General features: G+C 41.0%; 1 protein-coding gene across 5 annotated transcripts in view; it reads right to left on the minus strand.

The window, feature by feature from the left end:
- SLIT3 (slit guidance ligand 3) overlaps nucleotides 1-13,220 on the minus strand; it is a 463,958-nt gene that overhangs the window by 113,680 nt on the left and 337,058 nt on the right. For all 5 annotated transcript variants that reach the window (XM_079319922.1, XM_079319923.1, XM_079319921.1 and 2 more), the window contains 2 exons: nucleotides 12,438-12,581; nucleotides 9,792-9,955 (listed from right to left, as the gene is read on the minus strand). In XM_079319922.1, coding sequence (XP_079176048.1) covers nucleotides 9,792-9,955; nucleotides 12,438-12,581 — 308 coding nt within the window. The remainder of the gene's footprint in view (nucleotides 1-9,791; nucleotides 9,956-12,437; nucleotides 12,582-13,220) is intronic.

Here is a 13,220-nt window from a genome sequence, read left to right on the forward strand (position 1 = left end):
TGTCATTTTCAAGAGATGAAACACAACACTTTGCAAACTCTTCTAAAGTCTTTTTTCCATTATATTTGTTCACAATGCAATGCCAGCACATTAAGAGCAGGTCCACAGTTACATTGAGTAGCAGGTGTCTTGTTGCAGAAATGGATCCAAAGTGTATATCAAGTGGAAGAATTCACTGGACAGCTCAAACAGACAGATAATGCAGCTTACATTATGTGCAAGGTTAGGAGACAAAAGTGATTTTTCATCTCTGTGGTTATGACTGGAATCACCCTTGAATATTATCAACCATCAGAATGCCTGACTCCTTTGTGAGAGCAGTTGAACAGATTAATTACTTAGAAATGGTTATTCTGCATGCAAGCCCTGTGGAAAATCTGTGCAAACATCACAGTGGCTCCCTGGCAGTGCCTGGAGCCTGGTTAGCAACACTTCATCTGTTCCACGTGCGGAAAGGGAAAGGGAATCCTCACCTTTCGATGCTTCTGCCCCGGCAGAAGTATCCAGGCATGCCATGCTGCAGGGAGTATGCAGCCTTCCATGGTGCTTGACAGAACCATGTTCCATTTGTATTGTTCTACCACATGGTTAGATCAAGCACAAAGGAAAACCCCATGGACAGCCAGAGTCAGAGTTAGGCAGCGCCAGAGAGAGAGGAGCGTTGAGAGGAAGCAGCATGGAGAAGCACAAGCTGAAGGTTCACGGAGAGCTGCTCTCCACTCCACCCATGCAAAAAGGTGCTGGATACAAGAGGTCATCCTTTATGCTACTGCAGGAACACCCTGGAGCACAATTGGGGTTAGTGAACACGAACAGAGCCCGGGCGAGTTCAGAGACAGAGCTGACACAGAGAAAACACTTCCAGAGGAGCTCTCACTGCTCCTTCCAGGGAGCATCTGCAGCTCCCACCACACAGTGAATGCCCAATCTACGCTGCTTTTTACTACTTACTCTCCCCTGGTGTCTCCTTTCAGTAAAAATGCCATTTAGGTTTGCTCCACTTATTTAAATGCAACCTTAGAAATACCGCAGCCCATGTTAATAACAGCAGATTTGGAGCTGATGGCTGAGCTCTGCCCTTAAACACTCCCTGAGTGCCCTTTGAGCCTGATTTCAGCTCCCAGAGGCCCTTCATGCTGCTGGCACTTACACTGCCAATCTGTAATTGCCATTGCTTTTCTTATCTTCTTTTTTTGTTTGTTTCCTCTGCTCTTTCCAGTAGAGTAGCACACACATGCTACCACAGACATATACAGCATTTTGTGATTCTGTTTCTGAGCATATTTGTTGGGTTTTGTACATCATTAGCTGATGGAAGCTGTGCATTCTCTATTTCCAACATCCTGAACTATTTCAAACAGCTTTGTTCTTGTGACTCATTCCTGCAACTTTGACATATAAAGCAGGGCATTCAGTTCAGGCTTGACTGCTCCCACTGGAATAAAGCTCTCGCTGACTCCACTGTCTGCAGAGTTGTGCCAGTGGACAATGATTTTGAAAGTCACATCTGAAATGTTCTTGCAGGATTCCCAGATGAGAGAGGAAGTGGCTGTCCTCTGCAACTCCTCACAGTGTTTTGCTGGACTTCAGTGAAGGTTAGTGCTTGTGCTTTTAAATACAAATCACTTTCCTCAGTAAGGGGTTTGCAGTGCCCAAAGAACAAAGTCAGCACCAAGCAGATTATTCATTACCTACATGGAGAACAAGGCAAGTGCTTGAGCAGAGATGACAGATAATACAGCAGGGGTCTGTGCTTCACCATTCTGCTGTGACCCAGCACTGTTATGCAGAAAAGCCAACACTGAGTTACTTAGGAACTTCAGGAAATAAGCACAGTGTTAACTTAGCCATCCCACACTGTGGGTTTGGTTCAGCAATGAAAGTAAAGGAATTGTCTATCTTTGCAATCTAAGAAATAAACTGAAGCAGTTTTTTAGGGCAACCTAACACAAATCTTCAACCTCCACAACCTGCAAACTAGCAAGAGTCTTAATGGATAAAAACATTAGATTATTAATTTTCTTTTGTGACTCATGCAATGTGGCACAAAACCACATTAATTTTCTCACCTGATTAATTCAAAGTATGCCTAACCCTGGAATCCACACCTCATTTACTTAGAAATTATATCTGTAACTAGCATTCCTGCCAATAATTTTGTATGGCTCCAGTGAAGGATGTAGAATTTTATATCCTTATTCCTACACTGCTTTAATAAATCAGAAATTCTTCTGGGCTCTTCAAACAAATTAATCCACAGTACTCTGTTAAACAATGACAGGTAACAGTTCATATCTTCCAAAGACTTTTATATTATATACTGATTTACAGTATTAAGTGGGATATCTATAATAAACTCAGTAATTTCAGTCCTACTAGACACAAATGCAGTCTGAGCTCTGTGAACACCTTCCTGAGAAACCCCATGAGAATATTTGAACAAGTCTCTTTCCTTTGCTGCACTAATTAAACACCACTTACAATAACTGCCTAAACTAATCGCCAACTGCAATGAACGAGAGGTACCAGCACACAAAGAAATCTGTCAAAATCCTAATTTATGTCCCTAGAATACATGAGAGCAGAAATACTAGGAAAGTACACTGTTTCATAAATTACATTTAAGAAAATTCCATAAGCCTTTGGATGTACATAAGACTGTCCTGCATAAATGTTTGCAAAAAAGAAGCTGAAAAATGAAATAGATCTCCAGCTATTTGCCAGCTTCCATGAAAACCCCTCCCTTACACACAAACAGCATTGTATGGTTTGCTCTTGGTGTTCATTCACTTCTTGTAATCCACATTATGTTAATGGGTTACTGAACCTGCAGTTTGTAAAGAATTTGTATACAAATCTGAACACCTATTTTTAATAGTCCCATCAGGCTGCAGCACCTCAGAACTGCTGCAGCCTCAAGATAGCCAGATGAAAAATTTATTGTCCAATTGCAGCACCAACATCCTTGCACTGGTTTTAGCTGAGGAGCTCTCTTCATGCCAGCACCTCCCCAGTTATTTTCTGTATCCCATTCAAGTGGTCACTACACACACAAAAAGTGCTGCCTTAGCACCTCTGGTGTTGCTCAGCTTAACCTCAACCCATGGAATGGCAACATCAGAGGAGAGACCAAACTTTGTCCCATCATAAGGTCTGAGGTCAAAAGAGCAAATTAATCACTCAGCTTTCTGACACAGTTAATTAAGAGGACAACTCCAATCTCAAGGGAGGAATGTACACAGCCCTGCACTCTGCCTACATGGGGAATCTGGGATAACTGGGATATTTGGATGCTCAAGTGATAGGGATGCATCTGTGACTCAGGAGTCATCCTCCCTCTTCCCAGTGCCTCTACTATAATTGCAGATAAGGATGTTGGTGGGTAACAAAGCTGTTCAGATATTTTGCTTTTTTGGACTGCTTCAATCAAAAATAAAATGAGGCAGAGCCTAAAACAAACTTTCTGACTGAAACACATCAATTTACTTTCTTATTAAGAGCCAAACTCTCTGCCAAACAGACCCACCTGTTTTATGTTAAGCTTATGCATCCTTGAATGAAATGGTTTCCATTCTTTCCTTCCACTGCAGAGCCAGAGCCCTTCACCATCATGTTCTTCACAGGCTAGTGAAGGCTCAGAGTAACTGACACAAATTTTAACATAAAGATCTGAACTGCTATCAGAGATGAGCAGAAAAGGGAGGGCTATACTCAGTAACCAGTACAGTCAAATTAATTTAACAACAGCAACACTTTCACAGTACAAGGGAACACAGCTCCATTACTATTAGTCATAGCAATTGTATTGTGTTCTCTAATGACTTCAGCTTCAGGAAGAATTCATGCAAACAAAAGCCCAAATATTTTCAGTTTCAGTGTACCATGAAAAATTAATATTCATAATTACAAACCCAGTGTAGGATTTAATCTGCAGGTGATTTATTGGTGTTAAACAACCTTCCATTCAGATAAGAATAATTCTTACACACCACAAACATGTTTTCAGCTTGGGTATATTCAGAGGGTTTCTGAAGGTAGTGCTGCTGAGTCTTTGTATCTTTTGGGGGAAAAAAGGAGTACAACGGCACAGAATTTAACTGAATAAAACCAAAATGTACAAAAAACCCCAAACCAAACCAAACCAAACCAATCCAAACCAAATAAACCACAGACAGAAATGTGAATGCAGTTTCTCAAATCATAGCAGGTGTTTCCTATCCCTTTCCCTCAACAGCAAGGCAAATCTGTAGTGATAAAAGTGCTGCAGCTTGGCCTCAGATGAGATTTCCCACTAACATGAGCAGGTCTGGAGCACCCAGGACAAACCCAGAGGTTTGCTCAGGAGCTGCTGGAGCCCCACACACCATGGGCAGGATCACCACATCCCCAAAAAATGTCCCTGTAGCACAGCAACAAGGCAGACAGGAACAGGTGGATACCTGTGCTTTCCACCAAACAGAAAATATTAAGGGCAGGAATGTGAGCCCATGGTCTACAAATGACTATTTGTTTATTAAAAATGAAAGGAATTTGCAAAGTTGTCATCAGAGTGATTGACAAATTATGGGAACAACTGGAGAGTGTTTCAATCAAATAAATTATGTAAGATCTGGGTTAAATTCACCTACCTTCCATGAGTTTTAAACACTGGTTGAGGAATAGCAATGCACTGCAGCTTTCAGTTTGAGAGCTCAAAAATCTTAAATAGTGCTTACACATCACCAGGAGCAGAGAAGGGGATAACCAGAGCAGTCCAAGGGACACAAAATGTGTGAACTGCCACAGGGAGGGGACTGAAGCCCTGATGTGCAGAACTCCATCCATGGCAGTTCTGTGATTCTAAAGGTTCAACAATGCAGAGAAGAGAGAAGGAAATTTCAGGTGATTACATGAAAAAGCAAGTCTGTTCCAAAGCAGACAGGTAACCTGAGGCAGGTGAGTGTGTATGAAGACAGAGACTGGAAAGGACATATAAATAATTAGGAGAAAAGCTGCAGTTAGTGAGAAAAGGTTTTATCAAGTGCCTTGAAAATTATGAATGAACAAAAAGCAGCTACATTGCTATCTAATTGGGGATAACATGAGAGAAATTACATTAGCCCTAGATACGCCATTTTTGGACCCAAATGTACCACAAAGGCTGACTTTGCTTTGGGTTGAGTTAACAAGAAGTGGTGTCCAAAAAGGAGAGAATAATGCTGGCAGATGGTTCATTTTCCTCCTCCTGTTCTCCCCTGTCCTTCTGATTGTACAGCACTGTCTGGAACTGAAGTAACTAATTAAAGGCAGTTAGACACAATGTATGCAGGGGGAAGCAATAAGACAGGCTCACTTCAGAGTATCTCAAATAGCAATCTTCTTTATAAAAGTCTTATTCCTAAGAATTAGAAGATAAAGAGCTTTTGTGATGTGATGTTTGTAGAAACACATTGCTTTGATCATTATCAGAGATAGTTTGTGTCAGTACAGCAGGTGGAACTTTCATTGCTTTTGAAATGCACAATATACTGAAAAATGCAAACATATCACAGGGAGAAATAGATATACAGCTGAATGCAAGGGCAAATCTTTCCAAAAGCTATTTCATACACAGTGTCACACAGCAATCAAGGAACCTGCCAAGTCTTGAAGTGACAATAAGCTACCACAGAGACAACACAATCTGCTCATAGATTCATTTCCCTTACTCCTAAAGCCCAGTGTTGCTTTAGAAAACAAAACTGATCTGTAGTGAACTTAATCAAATGCTCCTGGGCAGGATATTTGTGTTGATCTTTTTTCCTCTTATTCATGTTAAGAATGGGAGCCTCCGCTGACCTAAGGCTGCCAAGCACCATTGGATCCCTAGGTGGTCAGAGAGGGCAGATGTAGCCAAAAAGAAAATCATCACCAGAATTTCACTGTTGCTACTGAAAATGACAGTATTTCCCTTTTCTAAACAGAAGAGAGAATTAATCACAGCCTGTCCTTCTGGTTTCTCTTTCAAGAAAACATCTCAGATTTTTTAGTCTCAGATTGTATAGCTGTAGGGAGAGAGTTGGGCAAGGAGGAGATTTGTTATTATTGTGGTGCACTGCATCAAATAGAAAGCAAAAAAATCACAAGACTATCTATTGCAATCTGAAGTTTAAACATATTTGATGGTATATTCAAAAGCTTTGCCTGTCTCACAGCCCTGGGCAAAAATATGTCCTGTTCCCTGCTGTTCCTTCATTTCATGCTATAATGCTTCCAATTCTCCTTTTAAAAAGAATTATGTACATTATCTACCTGTTGCACAGAAGCTCCTCTCTATGGCCACTCATAACCTTTGCAGATCTTGCTCCATTGTTATCAGTAAAAGCTCGAGTCATTAGGTTCTGGGAGGAAATAGCATCTGGGAAAAGTGCCTCAATTGAAAAAACTGATCAACTGAAAAAAAGAAGGTAAGTACTTCTGGCTAGATGCTATCTAACAGGATGGGGGGATGAAAAGTGAAGGAAACAGTGTGCAGAATGAAGTTTTGTAGATCTGTCTTCAGAGTTTCATTTAATTATCAAATACAGTTCTATTTAGCCCATCTGCTTCTGTGTCCTCTTGACATTACCTTCTTGATGCTCCTCTGCCACTTCAGACTGATGAAACTTCAAACATCTCAGCTTCTCTTCCCCATTCCTGCTAACCACTCCTCTCTCCTATCCTTGGAGAAAAAGCACTTCCCTTTCTTCCCTTAATTTACTGAACAGTCACATTTTTTTCTCATAACAGGTCCTTTCTCATAGTCCCCTTTATGATCACAGAACCATGGAATGGTTTGGGAAGGAAGGGACCTTAAAGATCATCCAGTCCCACTCCCCTGCCATAGATAGGAGCATCTTCCACTGTCTCAGGGTGTTTCAAGCTCCATCCAACCTGGCCTTGGACACTTCCAGGGATCCAGGGGCAACAACAGCTTCTCTGGGCTAGGGCCTGCCCACCCTCCCAGGGAAGAATTTCTCCCCAGTACCTAATCTAAACCAACCATCTTACAGTTAAAACCATTCCCCCTTGTCCTATCACTATGTGCCCTTGTCAAAAGGAATGTGGAAGACACAGAGATCACTTCAGGACAACCTCAGAATTTTATGACTTTAAAACTGTCCTTCCCTTGATGCCAAAGTATTAAGCTCATCTAGGCTTAACTGCTCCTGGGTGTGATCCTGGCACTGCCTGAGTACCTCTGTTCCCACAGCTCACACTTTCTGTATATCCCCATCTCTTCTCAAAGGTCAAAGATTCTGTGAGGATAAAATCCCTCACATTTCTTCCATAACCAACCTCTCACATTCCCTGTGTTTTCCTCTCAAAACACAATGTTCTGACCATTGACATGTACTAAATGTATTACACAAGCTACATTAAAATACCAGGATCCTGAAAAGAAGAACCCTTTGGGAAAGAGATGCACGTTTACAGAAAAATTTAAAATGAAAATTGTTTTCTCATACACTGAGCAGAAGATGTAAAAACTAGAGAGGGAGAGAGAATGCCAAAGACAGTGAGGACACTGACAAGTTACTAAGCCTTGCCATCCCAGTGGGATTGTGTCATCCCTGGATGACACAAAGCCCTGCCCAATGCTCTAAATGAAGATTCATACCTCATGGACATTTCTGCACAGAGACGTGCTGTGTTAGACTCTGGGATGAAGCATATTCCTCAAACTGAAAATATGGAAAATTCCTGCTAAATGCCAAGCCTGAAGCAGCCATGATTCAAAGGGACAAGTTAAGTATAACAGGTGCCAAGGATATCTATTCCCTGGACTGACTTGCAAACTAAGATTTTCTAAACCATTAGACGTTCCCTGTCTCATGTGAGCAGACAGCGAGTCAAGTTCAATGTATCTCATCACCATCTGGAAACTCTACAGGCAAGAATCTCTTCTCTATTAAGCTTTTGAGCAGCATTAGTTTTCATCCAGCTGAAATCTTTGTTCTGAAGCTGTTCAATCCCTGCTCTTCTCCTTCATAAGTCAGGTTTATGCCTTTTTCATGTGGTTTTGATATAGATGTAGAGCTGGAGACCCAGGAAAAACAGCCTAATGCCTCAAGGAAAGAACCCCCAGGATAAAAACTCACACAAGATATTATTCTCAGCATCACCAGGTACTGAGTTCTGCACTGTAAATCTTCTTATGACCTCCCCTAAATGGTGTCAGATGGTGTTTGCCTTCTCCAACTGCCTGTACCTTTGTTCTAAGCATGCATGCACACACATAACATTAATTCCTCTAGCCCATTAATAAAAGCAGAAGAGAATAACAATGGCAAATTGGGTACAGGTTTATACAGATCTGTTTCTGCAGGGTGCTTTCCTTTCTAAACTATATTTATGCATTTTCATTTCCAGTTTCTTTAAATATGAATATTACTGGCTAATTACATTATTATTATGATGGACACAATCCAAAAATCTAGATAAAGTATGTCATCATTTCAGGCCTGATTATAAATTTTGTGGCTTGAGTCAGGGATTGAAGACCTTAACAAGCCTGCCCAAGAAAAGCAGACTGCAAATGAAGTTATCTTTGTTTTCTTTTCCCCATGAAGGGAAGGTTTAGCTCGGCGTGTCGCTCGCAGAGACGCACAAAGCACAACGGCTTGTTTTGGGCTGCTGCCACTCAGCTTCATGCTGCATCCCCATCTACAGCCATTCATCTTTTACCACCAGGAACACAATTAATCATGGTTCTTTGCAGAGGAAAAAGAGAAAAATCATAGTAATTTTCATAGAAAACACCACAAGGTACTCTATCAATAACAGTCATTTTTCTCCTCAGTACACACTAATAGATTTGCTTACTGAAACCTGCTTGTCTTTGCAGAACACAAAAACGGCAGTAATCCAAAATAGATATAACCAATATAAACAATAGGAGAAATACATGAAGAAGCAGTCATCTGCTTAGTTGAGCTGTGTAAGGCATTCATGTGGTGATTCTTTTACTGACAGCTGAACCATAAATAAAGAAGAGATAAGATTAAGAAAAAGCTGTTTATGTTACTTCGGAGGTTAATTTCAGGTGGAAACATTTTTCTGTCTCATTCACAACACCAAACCTTTGCCAGAATTATTATGCACTTTTTAAATCAAAGCTTGCTGAAACCAAAAATCTTACCAACTTTGGAGGCAATTTGACTGGAGTTAGTGTTTGTTACTTATGGATGTAAGGAAAATGAATGTATGAGAGCACATGAATTGATGCCAGCTGATGCCATTCCCTCATCCCCAGCTTCACTCCCAGCCCAGATCAGAAATGTCCATTGCCAGTTGTAGGAAAATCTCTTACTGTTATCAGCTTTTTAGGTGGGGGAACTAAACTTGAGCTCTGCTCTCATTAGCTCAATAAGAGCTCTGCTTGAATGCAAATGACAATCCTGTCAAAATACAACATTTCCTACATGGATTCACATATATTCTCATTCTTTTCCTTAAATATTACATAATTTAACAAGTTTTTATGATTAAACATCACGAGTTTTATCTTTTTTTCTTTTCTTTGTTTTTAAGAGAAGACAGCTAGAGACTGCCTTTTTTTTCTTTTTTTTTCTCTCTCTCTTTTTTTTTTTTTTTTTTTTTTTTTTTTTTTTTTTAATCCATAAGGTAATTGGCTTTCTGTCGAACTAACCGAATTTCCCCAAATTTAATTTCCAAAGCTGCTCCCTAATATCCATTACAGCAAACACTGTCCCGCAGATTCGATTAGCGGGCTCTCTGGAGCTGCTTTTCCCTGAACGGAGAGCGCAGCAGAGGCTGGATAAACGAATTACCTGAGCAGCGGAACTTCTTGCTCTTGATCTGGCTGATGCGTTTGTTGGCAAGGCGACGGGGATTGCTGCAGCGAGCGCCGCTCGTCTCGATCGGATTATCCTGCAGGTAATCAGCCAGCCACTTCAGATGGCAGTCGCACACAAATGGGTTCTGAGCTAAATGTCTGCGAGAAGGATGGCATGTTTAATCAGGAGTGACCCGTGACACCGTGCTCCATCATTGTTTTTTTCGCCAACCTGAGGAGTGGAGTAATTGAATCGGCGCCCGAAAAAAAGCCCCAGCCCAGGCCCGGCGGAAGGCACAGGGAGCAGGGAACGGGAGAATTCTGTGAGCAATCCCATTCGCAGCTCATTGCGCCTGCAGCGAGTCCTCTCTCTGAGGAAACAACAGCCGGGAGAGAAAACCCCCTTTAAAGGACACAGACCTGCCCCTGTCTCCCAAGTCCCACCGATTCCCCTGGGAGCTTGACATGCTGCCTTTTGAGAGACATGCACCTTACCTGAAAATCATTTTGTTTCCTGGTTTAAAAGAAATGTTATCAGCAAACTCAAAATGTGAAGTAGTAAAGCACATGGGATCTTTGGGCAAAGGCAGAATTTTTTTGGAAGAGTGAAATTAATATTTGCACATGCTTATCACGTGTAATAGTACTTCCTTTATATGCAGCTTTTCCCGAAGCAAAAGGTTTTAATTTAAATGTTTAGGTAAGGTACAACTGCACTCTATCCTTCACCAAAATTTGCTCAACTTGTTTCCTATGAAATTGGAAATAGGTAATATACCATTGATTTTAACTGGGCATTTAGACTTTGGTAACAGAAATCTGCTGGAGCATCTTAGAGGGAAACAGTGTTTTTCTGCTGCTGTTCTAGTTTGCTTGACAAAGCTGAGCACTCTGTCAGCAGAGTTTGTCAGGTCTTTCCCAGAGCCAGCTTCTAATCTCAGTTCAGCTAACTTGCATCAGTCCTTCTGACCTCTAAGGGAGTAGGACTCAGCTCTCCAATAACTGCAAAGACAGGTTAAGAAAAGACAGATGTTTCAATTTGGTTTGGACAGAGGTATAAAGTTATAGCCTCACAAGAACTCTCTCACTCTGTTACTGTTTCCTACTTGTAGAAACTTCTTCTCTGTTTGCAGTTATATTTATGAACTGTTGCTGAACAAAATAAGTGTAAAATAGAACAGGGCAATGGCTGTCCAGGACTGCGAAGGGAGAGCACACACAGCATAAGGGGCCTGAAGAAACTCAAGATTCCTATTGCAGTAGAACCATTCCTGCTGTAGGAAAGGTCCAAAGAACAAAGAATCACATAAAAAAGAATTTGGGTTTGGTTTTGCAGCTCTAGAAAAAACACAGAAGATGCCAACCACTTGGAATATTAAAGTGGAAGAATGAATCTACATTTTTCCTGAAAAAGTGCCTTGGTGTGAAGTGACAAGTCCATTCTAAGCAAGGGCCACCAGGAAAACCAGCAAAACCCTATGCAAACCAATGGGAAATATTCATACACCAGCAAAACCCTATAGACACCTATGGGAAATACACCTAAGGGCTATAAACATCAAAAAAATCTGTTGTTTAACCTGACAAACCTTACATACCTCTGTAAGAGAGCCCTCCCTGTGGCCTCAGTTGATGTGTGTACATACACAAGAAGCTGCAGCAGCAGAATGCCTGGTAGAACTGGGGGGGCAGAACTGGGGGTTGTTGTACATGGTTATTCCAATGCCTTAATGGTTTGCAGCAATACACACTGGCCAAATATCTTGGAAATTCAGGTTATGTTTGTGACTGCCTGAGGACGTGGCAGAAACTCTGCTGCACTGCATTCCTGTCAGTTCATTAGTACTGTGTACTATGTGATTTAAGACATATGACTAATTCAGCCAATGCATTCCCCATATTGAAATATATAAATGTGCATTTGCATGCAAAAATTGCAGTACTATAGCACGTGTGTACATAGATACTGCAGTATGCACACACACACACATATATATATATATATGTATAGACACATACCCATGCATATTTTAATATTGCAATATCAGGCTGCCAACTCCAGCTTTGAGGGAGTACTATTTACATTATTATCTTATTACTCACAGCTTTAGGATGAGACCTTCTATAAAATACTGAATCATTTCTATATTTTTGCTTCTGATGCCTCTTCCACTGCCTCAAAATTCAAAAATGTTTAGTGGATTTTCTTAATGGATCAAATAATACAACACATCATTCCTCTTAAGTGGAATGTCAGCCGAAATGTGGTTACAGAAGTCATGAACTGCACAGCAGGACTCAGACTCAGGCAAGAGAGATGCCAACTCATTGGCTCATTAAAAACTGTTAGGCAACGATCCTAACAGAATTTGCTGTTCAGATCTTATCCAGAGTCAAATGCACACATTATCACCCAACAAACAGCCTGAGCTTCACACAGTTCTGACATTTCTGTCACTAAGGGCAGGCTGTGCCGATCCTGCCCTCCCTGAACTGATTCAACACTTCATTTTCTTGCTCCTTTTCTCTCAGTGAGGGGAGGAGGGGCTCCTCCAAATTGTCTTAATGTCAGATGCAAAGGCAGGCAACACCTTTGGTGGGAAGGGAAGAGCTGTCATTTATGATATGCCTGCGTACTCACAGCGTCTGGATCGATCGCAGAGGTGCAAAGAGCCCCTTGCTGATGGTCTGCAGTTTGTTGTCATAAAGAGATAACAGTTTGAGATTATGCAGACCTTGGAACGTGTTCACCCTCAGGCAGTTGATCTTGTTGGCATTGAGAAGCCTGCAAACACAGAAAAGGTTTAGAATTCGTTAATCTTGTAATAGTCAAATATAGATAGATTGGACTTTGTGGTTAAATTTAAAAAAAAATTAACCTAGTCACTAAAGCTAAACCACATGTAAAGGCTTAATTTGCCTGTTATATTTAAAGTTGAAAAACTCACAATGGACATGAGTGCCCTCATAGCTGAAGAATATACAGACATATAACAGTGCTAAAAGCTGGGGTTGGGCGGGGCTGTATGCCTAGTCCTCTCCCAATTTACTCAAAATTCTACACAAATATTTAAGAAAGCCTTCAGCTTAATATACACAAGAATAAAAATTACTCCTCACCTTGATGTTCCATGCACACACAGCCCACAATGAGAAGAACCCTTATTTTTCTATTTTCTCTACCAGCAGCTGTCTTAAGTCTAACTGAAATTCTGTGAGTTTGAAATCTTTTGATAAGGAGTGCAGGGTTAATTTTATAATGGAAGAGTAAAAAGATGTTTTTCCTCGGAGACAAAAAGAGGGAATTGTAAGGGCTAAAATTTACTGAATGGAAAGTCAGTTCACACCCAAGGACAGCCAGGCAGGGGCCCAGGCTGCCACAGGAACTGTGTCCTCAGTCCCTTGGAGGTTTTCAAAGTGACAC

Source organism: Erithacus rubecula (genome assembly GCF_903797595.1).
Source record: "Erithacus rubecula genome assembly, chromosome: 16".
Lineage (NCBI taxonomy): Eukaryota > Metazoa > Chordata > Aves > Passeriformes > Muscicapidae > Erithacus > Erithacus rubecula.